The sequence below is a fragment of the Gopherus flavomarginatus genome, chromosome 3, assembly GCF_025201925.1.
Source record: "Gopherus flavomarginatus isolate rGopFla2 chromosome 3, rGopFla2.mat.asm, whole genome shotgun sequence".
Lineage (NCBI taxonomy): Eukaryota > Metazoa > Chordata > Testudines > Testudinidae > Gopherus > Gopherus flavomarginatus.
The window spans coordinates 179,126,163-179,147,998 of NC_066619.1; the positions used below are offsets into that span (position 1 = coordinate 179,126,163).

The 21,836-nt window shown below is 38.3% G+C and overlaps 1 protein-coding gene across 13 annotated transcripts in view; it reads right to left on the minus strand.

The window, feature by feature from the left end:
* Window positions 1–21,836, minus strand: part of LOC127046837 (bifunctional heparan sulfate N-deacetylase/N-sulfotransferase 4) — a 256,826-nt gene that overhangs the window by 27,123 nt on the left and 207,867 nt on the right. For 12 of the 13 annotated variants that reach the window (XM_050944412.1, XM_050944409.1, XM_050944411.1 and 9 more), the window contains 2 exons: window positions 5,669–5,851; window positions 2,598–2,694 (listed from right to left, as the gene is read on the minus strand). In XM_050944412.1, the coding sequence (XP_050800369.1) occupies window positions 2,598–2,694; window positions 5,669–5,851 (280 nt within the window). The remainder of the gene's footprint in view (window positions 1–2,597; window positions 2,695–5,668; window positions 5,852–21,836) is intronic. The other variant, XM_050944417.1, reaches the window with a different exon arrangement.

Below are 21,836 nucleotides of genomic sequence, written 5' to 3' on the forward strand. Positions count from 1 at the left end.
GAGGACATGAGGTATCTCTTCCCATCAGAGGAAGCTACGTTTGTGCATACAATGGCAGAAATTGGCCCTAAATTTTGCAACATATTTCATGTTAAAACAAAGCATGTTTTCTACAGTTTTTCATAAATAATTGTTGTAGGACTGTTTTCATTTCTTTCAGTCTTTGTCAATATCTGTTATCTCCTCTGGATTGCTAGATGTTACATAACATTATCACTTAGGCAGAAGGTAATTCCCACCAAACTAGACTAAGGACAAGTCTACACTACAAAATTAAGAAGTCCTAAGTTACATTGATGTACAACCACTGCAGTAATTAAGTCACTTTTGCACGTCCACACTATGCTCTTTGTGTCGGCAGTGTTCATCCTCACCAGGAGCACTTGCACCAACAGCTTCTGAAAGGCAGCAACAATCAATGTAAGCAACACAGTGTCTACACTGACACTGTAAGCACAGCGCCTCTTGAGGAGGTGGAGATATTAAGTCGGCATAGTGAACAAATTACATCAGTTAGAGATACATTTTAATGTAGATGCTTACAGAGTTAGACCAGACCTAAATGTCATAAGTATCTGGGATGGCCTCTTTGTAGGTATCACTAAGAAAGACAGTTTCATGCTAGCTATTTTGCTACTGGAAATGAAAAGTGTGATGTTACATGAGCTTGCAGCAGAATTTCTTTTTAAACTTTCTATTAATTGATTATATACTATTTAAAACAGCTCTCTTTTTAAAGATTTTTTTCACATCTTACCTCCAGGTTGAGATTTATGGTGACTTGGTTGAGAAATGTATATATTTTTTGTTTTTGTTTTTTAAAAGAGAACAGGAATTTAAAGGTATATTCTCGAGGGAATGCCTAATGCTGAGACCAACAGCAATTAGTGTATCAATGACCATCACTGACTCATCCTGGTCTGTTTACATTGTCAGTGGCACGTAGGGTATGTATAGCTCCATGCAGCAGTGAAAAACAGGCCACATCCATGTTGTGGTGGGTAGCTACATGTGGCAGTGAATGCTCTGGCCAGGAGGAGGTAGCAGGACACTACACTGTTAAAAATAGCAGTGTAAATGAGTGCATGTAGACAGCTGTGTAGGGTACATACCCTAAGATTCTGCATGTCTTCACTCATCTAAGCAGTGCCTCACTGTCTACACTGCTATTTATACTCATGCTCTGGGGAGGTGCAGTGTCTGTACTCTACACACACATATGTGTACACATAGTCTATGCAACCTTGGGAAACTTCTCTTTGCCTGGGCTTCCATCTTCTGTAAGATGGTGATAATATTAACTATCCCACAGATGTGTTTGTTGGGTTTAAATTTATAAAGCACATTGACATCTCCAAATGAAAGGGACTATATAGGTGATAAATACTCTTATTAGGATTGCAAACATTGTGAAGATATTTGGTCAGAGCTCTTAATAGTTACCTTATCTTTGTGTCTCACAGCACAATAACGTGTGTTTGTTATGAATGTTTGTTCTACTTTCTGACTACTTCCATATTACAAGTCTGCTAAATGCAGAACACATTGACACAAAACTTAAACCAGTTTCTGGGGAAAAATGATTACATGAGATCTATATAAATACCTAGCTGTTGTATAGTGCTATTCATCTTTAGATCCTAAAACACTTTACTAAGGAGGTAGGTATCAACTGTACAAAATATAATATAATTTAATTTATGAAAACATCATGAGTGAAATGCTTTAAGTCTGACTATCCTTCAACTCCTGAGAAAGTAATCAGCACAAAATTATTCCTTACATTGGTGTATACTGAGTTCTGGTAATTGGCCATATTTGGTTTCTAGTTTTTCTAACTGCATTGTTTTTATTATGGTGGAATGAAATGCTGTACCTTCTCTATGAATTAAATTCACTTCTGTACAGAGTGCCAGTAGAAAAGCTGAGTGCTACCGAAATCCCATTTTAAAATAGGGTATGTCTTGTGCTGACCCTATGCAGGGGGGCGAATTTGCCCCTGTATTCTGAAAATTGCATTGGAATAAAGCATGGGAACAGTATCTGAAACATGGCCTACTATTTTGAGGTGCAGCCTCCCTTGTAATGAGGCTAACTGCTCCCACCCAAAAGTTATCACCAACATAGTCAATCCCATAATTTCTAGGGAAAAAGTATACCTTTAGTTTAATAGGAAGGAGTATAACTGCAAAAGTGTTGCTATTTTGACCTCATGAGCCTTTCCAGTTCAAAGAAAGGTATTATCAAAACTATTCAAGCCCCTTGAGTCTGCAAAATCAACTTGAATTCCCATGAGAATAGGCATTTTTGTGAGATATAACAATTCATCTGGTAGGAGTACTATGACAACAACCTGGGCTTGGTTCTAAAAGTGGCTGATGGTTCGGAAAGAGAGTTCCTATTTTATCCAAGCCACTTTCTCCCCATAAGCAATGGAAGAGTTAACAGCAGCAATTGGTTTCTATTCAGAATGCATTACCTCTATACATTTTAATTTACTCTATCATGCATTATTCCAAAATAAATATGTACAACACCAAAAAGTGGGCTACAATATGCTTAGACTCACACCCTCTATTCAAGTCATTGCAATTCACCTGTTTTCTGAGGTCCAATCACAAGAAATTTTGGAAGATGGTAACAAGTTTTCTCTCTGGACCAGATATCCCTATGCCGTTTATCATCACATGGATTCTGAGGGGAAAAAAAGACAATTATTTCTACCTCACTGGAAGAAATTTCAAATGCCCTGCCGCAGTAGGAATTTACACACATATTTAATTTTATGCACTAGGGTGAAAACCTAGCATGGTTGAAGTCAGTGGCAACACTTTTCAAATTTCACCCCAGTAATTCAGTCCTGCAAGGAACTAAGCACTCTGGCCCCAACTGCTGAATCAATTAAGAACGCTAGGCACATGCTTGAGCATTCTGGCACACTGGGAACAAAGTGTTCCATATGTTGCGGGATCAAGACCTAGAGTAATCCCAATTAAATTAGTAAAGTTGAGCAATTGTGTACATTTTGCAGGATCAGTGTCAAAATGAAAATCTTGTGAGGCTATAACATTTCCTTCTTTCTCCCTATGTATTACATGCATGGGACTTCTATATTTATAGATTCATCAGTGTTTAAGCCCAGAAAATATCTCCTCCATAACAGGCCAGAAAATTTTACCAAATGGTTCCTGCATCAAGCCCATAACTTCTGGCTGAGCTAGAATATCACTTCAGGTGTCCAGCTTCTCTTAGAATCAGGGCCTCAAAATAAGCATAGTGTTGTTACAATGGTGTCTGAAATATAGAATGCAATAAGGGAACTCAGAATACTCATTTACATTAGGGCGTAAATGTGCCTGGCACTTCGTAAATGGATAGACAGATGGACTGATATAGATAGATAAATGTAATTTCTCCCCTCCCCATTGTAAATAAGCATTTGAAAACTAAGACGGGAGGTTATTTTGCTGACATGATACAAATGTTCACAGTAAGTAAAGAAAGAAGTGAATTTTAGTATTTCTGCTGGAAATGCTTACATACTCATGCAGTCAGGAATAGGCACACCATGAGAATTACCTGACCAATCACAACTACACGCAGCTCAAATTAGAAGATTCACTATTAATCCATAAAATAATAGGACCAACTCATTAGTTGATATAAATCAGTGTAGCTCAGCTAAAATAAATTCATTTACATCTGATACAAGGTATGTCCCCAGATTTTAAGTGTATTACAGCTGGTCAGCATTTTTCAAACACAAAAGTTATGAAATGGAAAATTGGGGGAGAATACTCGTTCATTCTTAAGTTTGTTATTTTTAAAGTCTTAATCCAGAAAGTCTTTTTTGCTTTTACTCTCTGCACACCCCACAGCCCATTTTCATTTTTCCATTTTTTTTAAATTGAACAAATTTCTCATTTTTCAAAAAAATCTAAAAATATTAGCCTAATACATTTGAAGTGAAATCTGCTTGCGGATATTTCATGGGTATAAAATAAAGCGAAATTAATTGATCAAGTTGTTTGCTCTTCTCGTGACTGAAAGTCATCATGATATAATTTTGTATGGTGCAGTTTACAACATGAGTCGATGGTTATAATTCAGTTCCTAGGGAACCGATATCCACAACATAATTAAAAGTCTTGTTGACAATCTCTTCTCTGAGGCACAGAGCCTGAACTGCCTTCTCATCCCTATAGGAAATCTTTCTAAGTCAAGGCTGATGTACAGCAGTCTGGAGAAGCTGGCACAAATCCTTCTTGTGCTCTATCTGTAGAGGACACTATTCTTTAGTTCTGCCAGTCTGATACGGTTCACAATCACTATGGCACTGATCAAGCAAATGAGTCAATGAGACTATTCATGTGCTTAAAATTAAAGCACTTGCCTAAGGGCCTTGCATGATTGAGGCCTAAGTTCATTTTAGATTTAAAAGGAATAAAAATTAAGTTTAAGAATTAATAACCAAATTTCCATTTATGGTTAAAATTACCCATTACTATTATGCCTTCTAGCTATTCATGTTACTTATTAAGTGACAAAGAAGTTTCAAATATATAGTAGTTAGTGACAATTTAAATTTACATAATAATCCAAAAGACAGGGGGAAAAAAAGAGAAATTTAGGATATTATTCAACACTAACTTTCTACTACATGTTAATGCAAAATAAAAATGTGTGAATAGAAAACCTGAAGAAAAAAGTAAGAAGTTATTACACTGATGTTGCATTTGCATAGGCAGGTAATGGAAGACCTGAGTTGTTAATGCATTAAGTTAACCAAATATAATGGGACAAATTTTTAGCTGGTGCAAATCAGTATAGCTCTATCAACGGAAGCTAGGCCAATATATACATTAGCTGCAGATCTTGCCAAAACTAGTTAAAAACAAATTCTGCTCTCTTTTACCACTGCAAATCTGGAACAAGTGCACGTTTCCTTTGAGTTATTCTGGATTTACACTTGTGTAACTGAGAGTATGTTTTGGCATATCATGTGTTGAATCAGAGAAGAACCATGAATATGTGATAATTATTTGACAATTGCAATCTTGGCCTTATGGATAGCATTGGCGTTTATTTCAAATGGAGGTGGGAACTAGTCATTATTGAGTTGGGGTAAGATACTTTATTTTCAAAGTAACTGTTTATGCTAATCACTGTCTCCCATAGAGGATTTTTTCCTTGCTGTTTTAAAGAAGAGGATATTGTATTCTGGGAATCCTGCAGTGAGTTAATGCTAGTGATTCCATATTAATGGGCACAATGAATCTTCATTGTGGTAGATCTCGCTCATCTGTTTTCATCCTAATGATTGTTCATCTAGATAAGTTAATACAATGTGATGCATCAAGAAAACAAGAGGGAAGAGGGATGGGAAGCCCAGATAAACAGCAACCAGCTGCTCTTAAAATGGTTGGTATTTGACTGAGTTTAAGCAAGTGCCCTGCTTTATCTATGCAGGCCACACAACAGCTAACAAATATGCAAATATATTCTCAGTCAAAGCTGTTGTCTTTGAAGAAAATAAAATGAATCCAAAAAGGCATTTAAAACAAAATAAAATATCTTCATTTTTAATGTGTCTTTTTGCAAAAGATTTTAGAAGTGCATTGTAATTGAAGAATTATGTGTGGGACTATTGACAGGTTTGTTGTATTACCTGCCAGAGAGGGTCCTTTTGCTCAGGGAAGAGTTCAAAGTACTTGTGAGCCAGCTGAACTGGAGGCAGGGTCTGCAGTTTTAGGTTAGTCCAGCTCTTAACAAAGTTGGCCAGATTCAAAAAGGTATATAACCCCAAGCGGTCATTCCCGTAGTTGGACAAATGGGTCATGAAGATGCTGATCTGAAAGGTAAACAAAAGTGTTTTATAAAACAACAGCAGGACATCAATAGATGGCAGTAGCTGTATTTGGAAGATTGAGCCTTGCATTTTCCTGTAATAATTTAAAAAAAATCTAAACTAGCTGTACAATTAATTTGCACATTCACACTGTAACTGGGAGGCATGCCTGTTGGAAAGTTTTACAGCCCCAACTTTGTCTGCATCTGCAGCATCCCTTTAGAGTTCCCCAGTCCCACTCAAAGGATTTGTTCCTTCATCAGCTTCCCCATGAACTGACATTAAAATGCTACATTTAGACATTTACCCCCTCTTGTTTTGAAGTTTAGAAACAAATCAAACAGTCCTGCACCCCACCTTTTTCTGTTGATTTTAGTCCTCTCTCTCTCAAACAGTATGCCTAAAAGAAGTTGATTTTTTCTGACCTTCCTCAATTGTCTTGTCTGTTATAATTTTCATAGGTTCCTAGTACTTCCACAATTCATTGCACTCATATTTTTCACCCCAAGAAACTATGAAGCAAATTTACTCCTTGTGAAGGTGCTGATAGCTTGAGCCAGGTCTGATACATTCAAATGCAGTGTAGGTTTCCTCATATAGCACTGGAACCTCCCCTCCTCTCCTCTCCTGAATTTTGTCTTTGTGAGAAGTTCCAGAAAAATCTTAAAGAAGACTGGGATCATTTATCTCATAGATACCATACATTGTGGGCTACAGAAATAACCAATTCCTCACCAGTGCAGATTAACCCATTTCCAATATGGCCACTTCAAAAGGGAAAGTTCAATCTACATGCTCATTCCATCTCTGCAGTTTAAACTGTCAACAGTGGTGCTGACTAGAGCTAATTGTAATGGTGCTTTTTGCATAACTTTCACCAACATACAGTCATGAGCCTGTATCAACTCCCATTCACTACAAAACTGGATACAGATTGGATTCAAACTGGTGCCTGAGAAAGGAAGGCTCTATAGCCTTACCACAGAGCATCTTTTCCTCCCTCTTGCCTTCCTTACTTGATTTAAGAATTCTTACAATTCCAGTCCTGGTATTCTTTTACAGATTGAAAAATTGCTGTGATGGTTTTGTGATGCCATAAAACTCATTTTCCCTTGTCCCACTTTTGCTGACATCACAAGACATTTTTTTTTGAATTTGACAATCTCTATTTTTGCTTTAAAAAACAAACAAACTTCAGTTTTCAGAGAAGACTTGAAAGACTACATAAAAGTGTTCTTGACCTCAAATGTAGATATTTTTGTTTAAATTTGCATAATAGCAGGCTGGAAATTTTAGATTCCAGACATAATTTTTCCTTGAAGGTAATATGACTCCTGTCTCTTTAATAGTCTTATTTTGTTTCTCCTTTACATGATTACTGCTTTGCAGATCACCGTCTCAGGTTTGGTGATGAAGGAATTGGTATGAACAATGTGACAAACATAGTTCATAACACTACATAAAAAGATATCCTATTAAATTTCACCTATGGAGAGGCGTTAGTCTCTCTCTAAAAGTTAATTATTTGGCTCTATGGGGAAGTTATCTATTCTGGATTTGCTATTTACCTACTTATAGTGATTGGATTAGACTTTAATAGTAAGTATATTGTCAACAGAAATTAATTATACAGCTATCAAGAAATATAGTGGTAACTGATCTCCATACGTTTATGTATATTTCCAGTGGAATTGCTCTGAGGTTAACAGGAAGCAAAATGCATCTGATCTCAATAAGCAAAAAATAGCCAATCTCATCCCTGCAATTAAGAAATAGGTCATGCATGTTGTGGTAATTGTACTATGTGTTGGATGGTGTTATTATGAGGCAGAAGGTTGGAGACAGAATAATTTTTAAACTTCCAGGAATTGTATTGCCTGGAGATCAGCATTTTACTTTAACTTCTTAATGTTATGTCAGAATGGAAATGAAAAATAAAGAACACAGTCAGACTTCTGCATTTCCTGGTCATTATTGACACGGATATGACAGCCTTAGCCAGTGAGACATTTACTGTTGTCATAATCTTGTGCATCACACAGCTATGAATTTATCATCACAATTGTCTCTATCAGATCACAGATCCATTTAAAGACAGTGATTCCAGTATCCCCTAGAAGTGTGCATTGCAATATGAGGCTCCAAAACAGTAGCAGGCAGGTTTCTGGGCGGATGTCTGCCCTTCATTGAAGTGCCTGTTAAATGGTGTAATAAACTATATACTGCTAAAGAGGGCTATAGATTCATACCTAAGACTGAGTGAAAACCTGCATACAAAGATGAGTTGGTGAATAATGAACTGATAAGGGATGGTTGAGCACATTAAAGATCAGATTCCCTAGAATATTGACCTGTGTGTGTGTGTGTGTGTGTGTGTGTGTGTGTGTGTGTGTGTGTGTGTGGTGTGTGTGTGTGTGTGTGTGTGTGTGTGTATCTCCAATGAAAGAGTGTTTGTTTCTGTAAGAATGGGGGCACAGGTTTACTCTGATGTCATTAGACACTATGTCTTTGCTACTAACCTATATGGGCTCATTCCTGCAAGTTGCAAGAGCCTTCTGGCCCTCATCCAGCAAAGAAAGTGAGTGGGACTATCTGCTTGCTTAAAGTTAAGCACATGCTTAAGTGCATTGCTACAGCAAAGTCAAAGTGCTCAGGCTTGAGCCCTAACAGAGAAGTGGTACTGAGAAAGGCTGCACTAACACACTGCACCATGCCTTTCTGCCTCTCAAGGTAACCATAGCATAGAAGCAGTGTATTTTCCATTTCCACCTTTGCAGATCTGCTCATGACCCGCCTCTTTAAGAGCAGGCTCACATTGTTTAAAAACCATGTCCATTAGTTTTTTAAATTATTTATAAGGCTTTGAGTACTTTTATGAGGTGAAGATGGATGGAATTTAAGAAAATGTCTCTCAGGGTTTATCTCCAGTGCATTTGCACCGTACCCACTTTATTCCACAAAAGATCATTCATTCTTCATTTTTATTCTGTCTGAGCCTTCTCTGAGCAAAGACTGGGAACCATACAAGAGTTTTTAAATCATTTGGACTATGTTTAAACTGCCAATTTCGATGTTTATGCGCCTTATAATTTAGCGTCATTTGACATAACTAGAATGTGCATTAATATATCCAGTGCTCAACACAATACACATGTAACAACCCTGATATTCTGGGCCATTTAAGGCAACATGTGTTTCCTTCTCTGTACACAAGTATACATCTCATAGTAGTGTCAGTAACTCCACCACTGTGTGGCTCAGTTTACATAATGAAGCATAGGTTAGACTATACTAGTTAATAATAAGTGATTGCCAATATTCTGGCAAGAATAAGGATAGTGGACAATTTTAGAAGATTCTTTGGTTGTGTACTTTTTTTTTTTTTTTTTAAAAAAAGACTCTTTGTTCTTGAATTCATCCCAGAAAAAGATGTGACAAGTGCTTCCTATGAACTATCTTAACGTGATAACATGAAAACGTGTATAGGAAATATTAGAGAATATAATTTCCTCTATGAAGCGTCTCTTGTTTCTGATGAGCACCAGAGATCGTCTGCCAGTGGCATTTAATAGCAAATAAAATGCATGCAAGTAAATTCTTTCTTTCTCTCCCCTCCATCTAGTGAAAATTCTTCTTGTGGAAATATACGCGCAGGCAGGGGCGGCTCCAGGCACCAGCGCAGCAAGCACGTGCCTGGGGTGGCAAGATGCGGGGAGTGGGCTGCTGGTTGCTGTGAGGGTGGCAGTCAGGCAGCCTTTGGTGGTGTTTCTGCGGGAGGTCCGCCGGTCCCGCGGTTTCGGCAGCAATTCGGCGGCGGGTACGATGAAGGCGTGAGACTGGCAGATCACCCACAGAATTGCTGCCGAATTTGCGTAATTGGCAGACCTCCCGCAGAAACGCCATCGAAGCCTGCCTGACTGCCGTGCTTGGGGGAGCGGAAAACATAGAGTCGCCCCTGTGCGCAGGAGGAGACCTTTCCAAGGTTTAGCTCATGTTAACTTAACAATTTACTTAGACCTAGCCCAAACCAAAATCCCAGATATGAATATCCCTGATCTTCGGGAACTTGAGAAAGTTCAGATCCATGTCAGCTCAGGCCCATTTTACTATTCAACTAGCTCTCTTCTTCTCCTCTTTGAAAGTGAAAAAGAATGTTTTAGAATCATTAGTTGCTGCTTCTTTCCAAAGTAAAGGATAATAAACTAGGACAATATCACCCCTTCCTGAGCAGGCCTGGCACTTCCTTTTAGGGTGCCAGGATTTGGGGGGGCAGCAATTCTGTGGCAGGGGGGGTCCTTCAGCGCTCCGGGTCTTTGGCAGCAATTCTGTGGTGCATCCTTCACTCGCTCCTGGACCCACTGCCGAAGTGCCCTGAAGACCGGGAGCGCGGAAGGACCACCCCCGCCGCAGAAGTGCCGCCAATGACCGGGAGCGCAGAAGGACCCCCGCCTAGGGAGCCCAAAACCCTGGTGCCGCTCCTGTTCCTGAGTGTGGCATGGATAGCCATCTTACTTACATTACTTCTATATCAATGAGAATAAAATGCTCCCTAAAATGACTGAGTTGGCATAAGATAATGGACCAAATAATTAAGCAATCAATTTGCAAACATCTAGAAGATAAGAAGTTTATAAGTAACTGTTAGTATGGATTGGTCAAAAACAAATCGTGTCAAACCAACCTGATAGCTTTCTTTGATAGGATAACAAAGTTTGTGGATAGTGAGGAAGCGGTAGACTTAGTATATCTTGGTTTTAGTAAGCTTTTGATACTGTCCCGCACGACCTTCTCACAAATAAACTAGGGAAATGCAACCTAGATGGAGCTACTATAAGGTAGGTGCAAAACTGGTTGGAAAAACCGTTCATATTCATGCTGGAAGGGCATAATGAGTGGGGTCCCACAGGGATTGGTTCTGCGTCTGGTTCTGTTCAATATCTTCATCAGTGATTTATATAATGGCATAGAGAGTACACCTATAAAGTTTGCAGATGATACGAAACTGAGAGAGGTTGCAACGGCTTTGGAGGACAGGATTAAAATTCAAAATGATCTGGACAGACTGGAGAAATGGTCTGAAGTAAATAGGATGACATTCAATAAGGACGAATGCAAAGTACTCCACTTTGGAAGGACCAATCAGTTGCACACATACAAAATGGGAAATGACTGCCTAGGAAAGAGTACTGCAGAAAGGGATCTGGGGGTCATAGTGGACCACAAGCTAAATATGAGTCAACAGTGTAACGCTGTTGCAAAAAAAGCGAACATCATTCTAAGATGTACTAGCAGGAGTGTTACAAGGAAGACATGAGAAGTAATTCTTCTGCTCTACTCCACTTTGATTAGGCCTCAGCTGGGGTGTTGTGTCAAGTTCTGGGCACCACATTTCAGGAAGGATGTGGACAAATTGGAGAGAGTCCGGAGAAGAGCAACAAAAATCATTAAAGGTCTAGAAAACATGATCTTTGAGGGAAGATTGAAAAAATTGGGTTTGGTCTGGAAAAGAGAAGACTAAGAAGGGACATGATAACAGTTTTCAAGTATTTAAAAGGTTGTTACAAGAAGGAGGAAGAAAAATGTTTTTTTTAAACCTGTGAGGATAGGACAAGAACCAATTGTCATAAACAGATAGCTAAGGGTTAATGTCTCTTTCACCTGAAAAAAAAAAAGTATCCTGAAACACCTGACCAGAGGACCAATCAGGAAACCAGACTTTTTTCAACTCTGGGTGGAGGGAAGTTTGTGTTCTTTGTTTTCTGCCTGAATCTCTCTCAGCTAGAGAAGGATTTTTCTATTTCCTGCTTTTCTAATCTTCTGTTTCCCAGTTGTAAGTACAAAGAGACCAAATAGTGAGTTATATGGTTTTTTTTCTTTTGTATTTACATGTCTATAGTTGCTGGAGTGCTTTAAATTGTATTCTTTTGAATAAGGCTGTTTATTCATATTTCTTTTAAGCAATTGACCCTGTATTTGTCACCTTAATACAGAGAGACCATTTGTATGTATTTTTCTTTCTTTTTTATATAAAACTTTCTTTTAAGACCTGTTGGAGTTTTTCTTTAGTGAGGAACTCCAGGGAATTGGGTCTGCAGCTCACCAGGGAATTGTTGGGAGGAAGAAGTCAGAGAAAACCTGTGTGTGTTAGATGTACTAGCCTGACTTTGCGTTCACTCTGGGTGAGGGGGGAAGAAAGATTGACTCTCGGTAATTCTGTTCTCCAGGCTGGGAACGGGGAGGGTGGAATCCCTCTGTTTAGATTCACGGAGGTTGCTTCTGTGTATCTCTCCAGGAACACCTGGAGGGGGGAGAAGGGAAAAGGTTTCTTTCCCTTTGTTGTGAGACTCAAGGGATTTGGGTCTTGGGGTCCCCAGGGAAGGTTTTTGGGGGGACCAGAGTGCCCCAAAACACTCTAATTTTTTGGGTGGTGGCAGCAGTACCAGGTCCAAGCTGGTAACTAAGCTTGGAGGTTTTCATGCTAACCCCCATATTTTGGACGCTAAGGTCCAAATCTGGGACTAGGTTACTGACACCAATGGGCTTAAATTTCAACAAGGGAGGTTTAGGTTGGACATTAGGAACAACTTCCTAACTGTTGGAAGTTGGTTGGTTGGTTAAGCACTGGAATAAATTGCCTAGGGAAGTTGTGGAATCGCCATCGCTAGAGATTTTTTAAGAGCAGGTTAGACAAACACCTATCAAGAATGCTGTAGATAATTAGTCCTATCATGAGTGCGGGAGGCTGGACTAGATGACCTCTTGAGGTCCCTTCCAGTTCTATGAGTCTAAAATTCTATCCTGTGAAGTGCATGTCTGGATGAAAATGCTAGGAATGTGATGAACAATATTGTTGCATTGCATGTGATCAGCAGGAAATGACTCCTAGCATTCAGAAACTGCTTAAGGGAGAGTAGGACAAGATAGACCTCAACAAGGCAGCATATTTCCTTCTCTGTACATAAGTACACATCTTATAGTAGTGTCAATAACTCTACCACTGTGTGGTTTAGTTTACATAATGAAGCACAGGTTATAATAAATTGGTTAATAACAAGTGATGGCCAGCTTTCTGGTAAGCATAAGGATAGTGGACATTTTTAGAAGAATCACAAAATGGGCACAACACAAACATAGCAAAAAAAAAAAACCCTAATCACAAGACATCCCAGATTCCTACAGGAATCTGATTCAGGTTCAGTGCCAAAGTAGGCTTAAGATTAAACTGCAATGAACAATGTGTACTAAATGCATGCAGATGAACAGAAAACTGCTGAATAAAACCCATTGCCAATGCTCTATGCTGAATAAAACCAATTGTGCATTTGCTTATTGTGAAGCTCATGCTATGCTGATGCTATTTGCTGTGAGGGCAGTATCTGGAATGCATACGCTTTGCAAGAGAGCAGTGTTCATTCATACTGATGGGATATCTTATTAACCTTGACATTCAACAGCCAGCCAGCTCAGGCTGATAGTTAATTATGGAAGAAGAGGATGGCAGATCATTAAATGCTGGGTGTGTATAGCTGTAAATAATTCTCTTTTTACTTTCTTCTTCCCCCTTCTAAATCTCTCCTTCCCCCACTCCACCCTTCAACTTTCCCTCTCCTTCATCCCCATCCAAAATGCCTTTGACGCGTTTCCTCACTAAGGCCATGTCTACACTCATGAGCTTACAGTGGTATTGATATAGCCATGCCACTGTAAGATCTCTTGTGTAGCCGCTCTATGCCAGCGGGAGAGAGTTCTCTCACCAACATAATAAAACAACCTCCACAAGCTGCTGTAGCTATATAGGTAGGAGTAGCTCTCCCACCAACACACTGCTGCCCACACCGGCACTTCTGTTGATATAATTTATGTCACTCGGCGGTGTTGTTTCACACCCTTGGGTGACATAAGTTACATTACCACTTGTCGGTGTCAAGGCTGATTCCCTACTCCGGCACTAGTGGCCCGCAAGGGAAGAGCTGAGAAAGAAAACAAAGCAAAGCAGATGTTGCCACCAGCTAATTAAACAACATGTACAAAGCTCTTAGGACACAAAAATCCTGACCATGTTCTTAAAAAAAGGTAAATTTTATTAAAAAGAAAAAGAAAAAATATATCTGGAACTTAGGCTGTTGCTCAATTTTAAAAGAGCAGATATAATAACTAAGCATCAAGAATGGTTTTCTTGAGGTCCAGCTTAATGGTTACAAGCAAAACAAAAGTATTTGGGGGTTAGTATAGAGGAGTCCACAAGCCATAAAGAAATAAAAGAGATAAACCTAGTTGTGTCTTCCTAGATATTTCCTGATCTACTTACATAGCTGGGGTTTTAAATGAGTAGTTTCTAGGTATGATCTGATGATTTTTCATACATGGCACAAGCTCTTACAGCATAGTCTAACCCTGTCCCTGCTCTCCAGGAGAATAGCCACCACAAAGAGACAAAAGGAGAGTCTTGTTTCAATTTTAAAAAGTTCTAGCCTTCCCATTGGCTCTTTTGGCCAGGTGCCCAAGTACTTCCTTTTACCTATGCATAGCAGTCAGACTTTTTAGCCCTTTACAGGTAAAGCAAGTAGAGAACAGCTACCAAGAAGGATTTTATAGCTAACTGGCTGGCTGGGTGTCTATAAAAGGAAGCTACCCCTTCCTCCCCTTCATTTATCACACATGGCCTTACTCTATTTTCCCTATCCAGAATCCCCTTTTTCTACCCAAGCCATTCTGTCTCCTCCCTCATTTTATAGTAATAATAATAATAACTAGCTCGTATGTATCACTCTTTATCTATACATCTCAAAGTGCTTTACAAAGGAGGTCAGTATCATTCTCCTCATTTTATAGATGCGGAAACTGAGGCACAGAGAGGGGAAGTGAGTTGCTCAAGGTCACTCTGAAAGCTAGTAGCTGACCTATGAATGCAACACAGTTCTCCCAAGTCCAGCTCCACTGCTCATCCTCTAGACCAAAAGGAGATGAGGGTCCACTCTAACCCAGGGGGAGAAAAGTCAGGAGCTACAGAGCTGTCAGAACTGCTGCCCAAGTAACACAAAAAGACACGCATAGATAGTAGGGACCCACTCCTTTATGTCAGTGGGACTTCCCTTCCCACACTTGCTCTCAGTGCACTGAGAAATGAGCTGGCATGCACTCCTCAATCCACTGCAGTCCCTACCTTCTCTTCACTTACACCAAGGGAGAGGAGCTAAGGGCCCACAACATAGCAAACACTTTAATACTGTTTTATGTCAAATGACGTATATTTTAATTCTACGTTTTTCCTAGAAGATGTCCTCAGGTCTATACTTTCTAATGAATAGGCATCCACCACACAGAACCAACACTACAACAGCCACAGATCTGACATGCGTAGCTGCAGTCCCAGCAAAGAGTCCCAGGATTAAATAAATACAGAGGCTGAATCACCATCTCATATTGATATACTCCAAGTCATTGCTAGTACACAATCACCACAATATCTAGGCATCCCCTATGGGTGGTCATTTCATACTTTAGCAACATTATAAGGCTGTTGCTGGAAAGTATGCACTGCCATTGCCTTCTGTGATGATAAACAGTCCCCAAGATTGTCAATTTATCTCCTTTTATGAACACTGAATCACTTAAAATAAATTTTAAATGGAGAAAAAAAGGCCAAGATTCAGTTCAAGGGCTGAGGCAGTTCTGATTTTGTTACTGGAATTGGTTTACTTATCTCTCTTGATGTTATATACTCTATGCTGACACTATGAATAGGTACAGGATAATAAAGCAATTTGACTATCATCTCTTTTCTAAAAAGACAAAAAGAGAATGCTTTTAGAGTTCAGTCCACCTGTGCATTTAATATATCATTTTGGTTGGTAAATAACATTTTTTTTCCATTGGGGTAAGGTGAGGTGGTGAAGAGTGGTGGTTTTATATTTTCTCTAACATTCAAAATTCAACATCCTGCATCTGGTTATGTACCAGATTCCCAGTAATAATATTTGGTTAGTGACTTATTAACAGATTAGAACTGTTTTGACTTGAGACAGCTGAGCATGTAAACACTGATCTTCCTGAAAAAAGAAGCTGGGCAGCGACTTAATCAAGACAGAACCACGAGGGCAGCTGTTCTAACAGAGAACAGAAGGCTCCTGCTATATTTCAAAGAACTATTGCTTAACAATCCCTTTTTCTTTCCTTTCAGTGTGGGCCCAATTAATTACAATGGCTAAATACCATAATTAATTTTGGTGAAAACCTCTCAGAATTACTTCAGGCTGGCTGTAGACTAAGGAAGACATCACTACATCATTTTACACTTGGTTCACATTTTCAAGGTTCTCTCCTCAAGTCTGAGGTCTAGATGCAGTTTGACAATGAAAGCCTATCTTCCAGAACATCAAAATATTAATCAATAAAAATATTCATTGACACACTTTACAATATAAGTAGCAATGGATGTTCATGTCAATCAAAAATTGACACAAAAAAGCTTTAAAAACATGTTTTACATTTTGCTACAGTTTAGAAGTGTTACATTTTCTAATCTCAAAATTCAGGAATATATTCATTAGGAAGCACTGAAGAGTGTTCATTTTAAAGTAATTTTAACTCAGATTCATTAACAGATCTATTTATGGACTCCCATAAAATTTATTGTGTAGTCAGAATTACTTATGAAAATCTGGGGAAAATGCACTCATTATTTATACAAACATAAGAATGGCCATAAGAGGTAAGACTAATGGTCCTTCTAGCTCTTATGACAGTGGCCAGTGCCAGATACTTCAAAGGGAATGAACAGAACAGGATAATTCTCAAGTGATCCATCCCCTGCCATCCAGTTCCAGCTTCTGGTAGCTAGAGGTTTAGGCATACCCGGAGCATGAGGTTATATCTCTGACCATCTTGGCTGATGAATGTATCTTCCATGAGTTTATCTAATTCTTTTTTAAACCTAGTTATACTTCTGGCCTTCACAACATCCTTTGGCAATGAGTTCCACTGGTTGACCATACATTATGTGAAGAAGTACTTCCTTCTATTTGTTTTAAACCTGCTGCCTATTAATTTCATTGGAGGATCTCTGATTTTTGTGTTATGTGAAGGGGTAAATAACATTTCCCTAGTCACTTACTCCATACCATTCATGATTTTATAGCCCTCTATGATATCACTTCTTGGTTGTCTCTTTTCTAAAATGAACAGTCCATGTCTTTTTAATCTCTCCTTGTATGGAAGCTGTTCTATACCCTTAATCATTTTTGTTGCCCTTCTTTGTACCTTTTCTAATTCTAATATATATATTTTTGAGATGGAGTAACTGGAACTGCATGCAGTATTCAAGGTGTGGGCGTAGTATTGCTTTATATAGTAGCATTATAATATTTTCTGTCTTATTAGCTATCCCTTTCCTAATGGTTCCTAGCATTCTGACAGCTTTTTTGACTGCCACTGCATATTGATTGGATGTTTTCAGAGAACTATCCACAATGACCCCAAGACCTCTTTCTTGAGTGGCAACAGCTAATTAACATATTTTTATGTCTAGTTTGGATTATGTTTTCCAATGTGCATTGCTTTTCATCTGCCACTTTGTTGTCCAGTGAACCAGTTTAGTGAGATCTCTTGGTAACTCTTTACAGTCAGCTTTGGAAATATTTTGAGTAATTTTGTATTATCTGCAAACTTTGCCACCTCCATGTTTATCCTCTTTCCTAGATCATTTATTACTATGATGAAAGCACAGGACCCAGTAGAGATTCTTGAGGGACCCCACAATTTATCTTTTTCGATTGTGAAAACAGACCATTTTTTCTCCATGCATAACAAAGGCATTTAATCCTTCCTCTAAATGCAAATGTCAATGCAGTCTTAACTCCGGAGCTATCACAATGGCTATGATCTTTCCTAATTAGAGTTTATAGATTTATACTTTGTCCATTTATTTTACTAGTTGTGTAGCTTGAATGTGAAAATAAGTTAAAGAAATGTAACACAGACCAGTAAGTGCACAATGGCATATTTTATAAAATGATTAAGTTTTAGTAATACAGGAATGCACTAACACTTTAAGTACATGAAAGAGGCTGCCAATTTTTAGTGCTGATTAAGTGTAGTGTGTAATGATGAGTGTACAAGGAAGTTCTGCTGAGTTTATTCTGCATTAACAACATGCTTTCTATAACCTTCAAGTAGTTTGAAACATATTACAATACAAAATAAGTATTTTTGTAAAGTAGTTTGCTGGAAGTTATGTTAATCTCAATCATAAATGTACAGTTGTCTTTGTACCTATTGATTTTTTTTAAATAGTTTCATATATAGCACTTTCATCAGCATGTTTCAGAGTGCTTCGCAATCTTTAATATATTTATCCTCTGTGAGGTTGGGAAGTAATATTCTTCCATCTTAAAGTCACAGAACTAAGGCAAAGAATGGGATCCATGAAGCTTCTTAGGCACCTAAATCCCAGACTTTGGTGCCTAAAGATGCAGATAGGCACCTTACCTGCTTAGGCACTTTTGAAAAGCCCACTAGGTGTCTAATTCCCAGCATTTATCTCAAGAAATTCTCCTAAATCAACAATTTGGAACAGTTTCTCAAGCGGTCTTCATCAGTGACAAGCTTTAAATCAGGCTTGGATGTTATTCTAAAAGATATGTGCTAGGAATTATTTTGGGGAAGTTGCATGATCTATGTTCTATAATAGGTCAGACTAGATGATCAGAATGGTCCCTTCTGTCCTTGTAATCTATGAAGCCTAAAAATAATGGGCCAGATTCTCAGTTGGGGCAAGTCATTGTAGCTCTGTTGAGGTCAGTTCAGTTATGCTGATTTGTACACTAGCTGAGGTTCTGGCCAAATAATGTTTCTGTCAGTGTTTTCCAAAAGCATGTGGTCCACATTTCACAGCTGTCAATATCCTTGCTGCTCAGCCCAGCCTATACAAGAGAAACCAGCACATAGCTTCCGGTTTATCTTACAATGGGACATCTGTTCAGACACTGGAATAAATTCCCAAATGATGGACTGGAAACTGATCTTTTAATGCTCCAGTACTGAAGTGATGACTGAACCAATACAGCCCATGCAGAAGGACAATTACATCCAACCAAGTATCTTAAAAATATTGCAGTCAAGCATTGGTTCATATCTTTACGATATGTCATCATGTTGATATTTAAAAATGTGCCTGTGGATTGATTTAGCACTTGCACACTGAAAAAATTACAAAACTTCATGTATCAGTAATGTGCTCCACCTCATTCCATCAGTTATTCAATAATTTAACAAAAACAATCTCTCTCTTAATGCCCTGACTCTGGGCTCTGCCCACCTCCTTCTGAAAAATCCAAGAGCAAAAGTAGGCCTTGCAGCATGCTGTGAGGGTGAACATTATTGCTGTCACAGAATTGGCTGTAATAATTGTTCACTGCTTTTTCTTAACAATTTTTTTTCTCCCTTACCTCTGCATCTCTTAAATAAAATATAACTTTAATTTCCTTCTTTGTGTTGCAAGGGATTTTAGGACATATTTTGCACAGATGACATGATACAAATAAAGTTGTATAGTAAAATATGTCCGGTAAGACTGTTCATCTCATATAGTTGCAAGAATACAAATGAAATGTGGTAGCATATTTATGTCCACCATCCACTTTCCTTCTTACACAAATGTCCCAGGAAAATTAGTTTTGCTAATCTGTCTCTTCATTTTACTAGGAAAGCGTTCTAAACTTGTATCAACTGCAAACTGTCATAACTGGATGTAGCTGGCAGCAAGCTGTGTGTGTGTGTATAAATAGTGTAGCATCATTAAGAAATGCAATATACTGTCAAGTGTCCATTTACCAATAGCTAGTAGCTCTGATAGTTTGGCCATAGAAACTCCTCTTTCAGTTTCAAATGTTCAATATGTTCTGAATTCTGACAGTCTATTAGAGATTACATCTTTCTATTGTTTATGAGCCATAGTTACATTCACTGATGCTGAATCCCAGAACATTTAGACCCCTTAATTGCACAAACAGCTGCACTAACACAAAAAGGAAGCTGAAACTGATATTTTGTGTTGACAAAGCACTAAATTTTAATAATGACAAATTGTTTCTCCAGAATTCAGCACTATTCGTATTCATGACCCTTCTGCTACTGAAGCAAATAAATTTGTGGCTGAAAATAGTACCTTTACTTTTGCTCTATTCCCCTTCTGAACTTTTTTTTTTTTGTTTTTAACCATACCTGACTCCATGATCAAATATTTTCTAAACACATGTTCTCTGAAGAAAGAGCCAGAAAGACAATATTTGGAAGGAACCATGATTCTCCCTTGACTTAAGCAGCAAAAATTAGGCTGATTTACAACATATTTCCCATGACTATGTTAATTATAGAGGCGATATTACACCTGCAGTGCTTCCATTAATGTCAATGGAAACTGTGTACTTGAATCAAAAGTAGCATGTAGCCTTAGGTTCTACTTTGTGTTTATTTGGTTGATGTAATTAAATGAATTATTCGTATAAACTTAAAACTTCTACACAGTGCTTCTCTCCCAGTGATATTGTATTTATACCTATAAAACCACTTTTAAACACTAAGTAAATCATTATGTACTGTATTTACCATGCCATGGCTGCTTGCAATTGTTTCTTTGGTTGTATATACATTTGTTACTATCTTGCCATTACAGATGTCTATGATTCTAGATGTAGAACGATAGTTAGAAACTTCTTCTCCGTAGTATTAATTGGCAGCCCTCACCTCCTAGCCTCTCTCTCTCTCCTGCACAAAGCACAGTAGTGTCAATGCTGGCATAGCACAGCAAAAATAACTTGTGACTCCGTTGACATTAGCAATCTCACTGTATGGCTACAATAGGATGGTTTAAATAATGGAAACTTTAGGTCCAGTTAGTAGACAAAAGCTCACTTAATGTAAGTGCTTAATGCTACAGCCACTAGGGAGCATATCTAAACCTCCTTACATTCCTTAATGAACTGGACTGCTAACCTCCTGGGCCAAAATCCACAGCTGGTATAAATCATCATAGCTTCAGGGACCTGGTCCCCTTTTGTGTTGTGTTGCGTTAACTTCTAATATCAGTTTATATCCCACTCCTATCTACAATCAGTTCTGAAGTAATGTCTGTGACGTCAATGGGAGCACTCATGTGTTTGTGATTAGGTGGGGTAAAACATAAAGTTAAGAACAAAGAGGGAGAGGTTATGAGGAATACTTCCTAATCTTATTCTTGTGAGAAAAGTCTCTTTGTAGTGTTCACCTGTGAAATTCACTTGACTATATTTAGAACAATTCTATCATAGCACAATTCTATCACAATGGATCATAATTCTAAATTATATATTGCACAGTTTTTTTGTGGATTAACATTAAGGTTTTGGTGCAGGTGCCATTGACGTGAGAGAATGACAACACTGACTATAGAACAATTTGATCCAAACTGGTGCTATTTTAGTTTCTCAAGGTAGCTTTGTCAATGCACCACATCCTTGACCTGCAAGTCCCTTACTGTTCTAATCCAGGGCCCATCTTGAGTAAAGACTGTCAATCATGGCAAATTTATGGTGGTTTTCTTAGGTGGACTCCTATCTACTCCAAGTTATAGATGGAAATTGTTAAATTTTTTATCAAGTGGGTAATATCTCACATTTGAGTCCATGACTCCCAAGGTGAAGGGTAAACAAACTCATGCCACTTTGCTTCAAAAGTAGCAGATATTATTCAAAAATAATGATGATAGATCAAATAAGAGTAATTAAAAATCTCTTATCTGAGCAGTGGAAAGGAAAAAAAGAGCAGGGGATTTCTCTCTCCTTTTACTTCAAAAGACTGCAGAAATAGTCTTCTAATGCTATTACTATTTAGCAAACCAAATTGAAGCAGCATTTTATTGGCATCATTATTATTCTTATCTGAACTGGTTGGAAACAAAGAAATTGGCTGATTTTAGTAAAGTGGGCATATTTACCCTTTATTCTAAGGCACG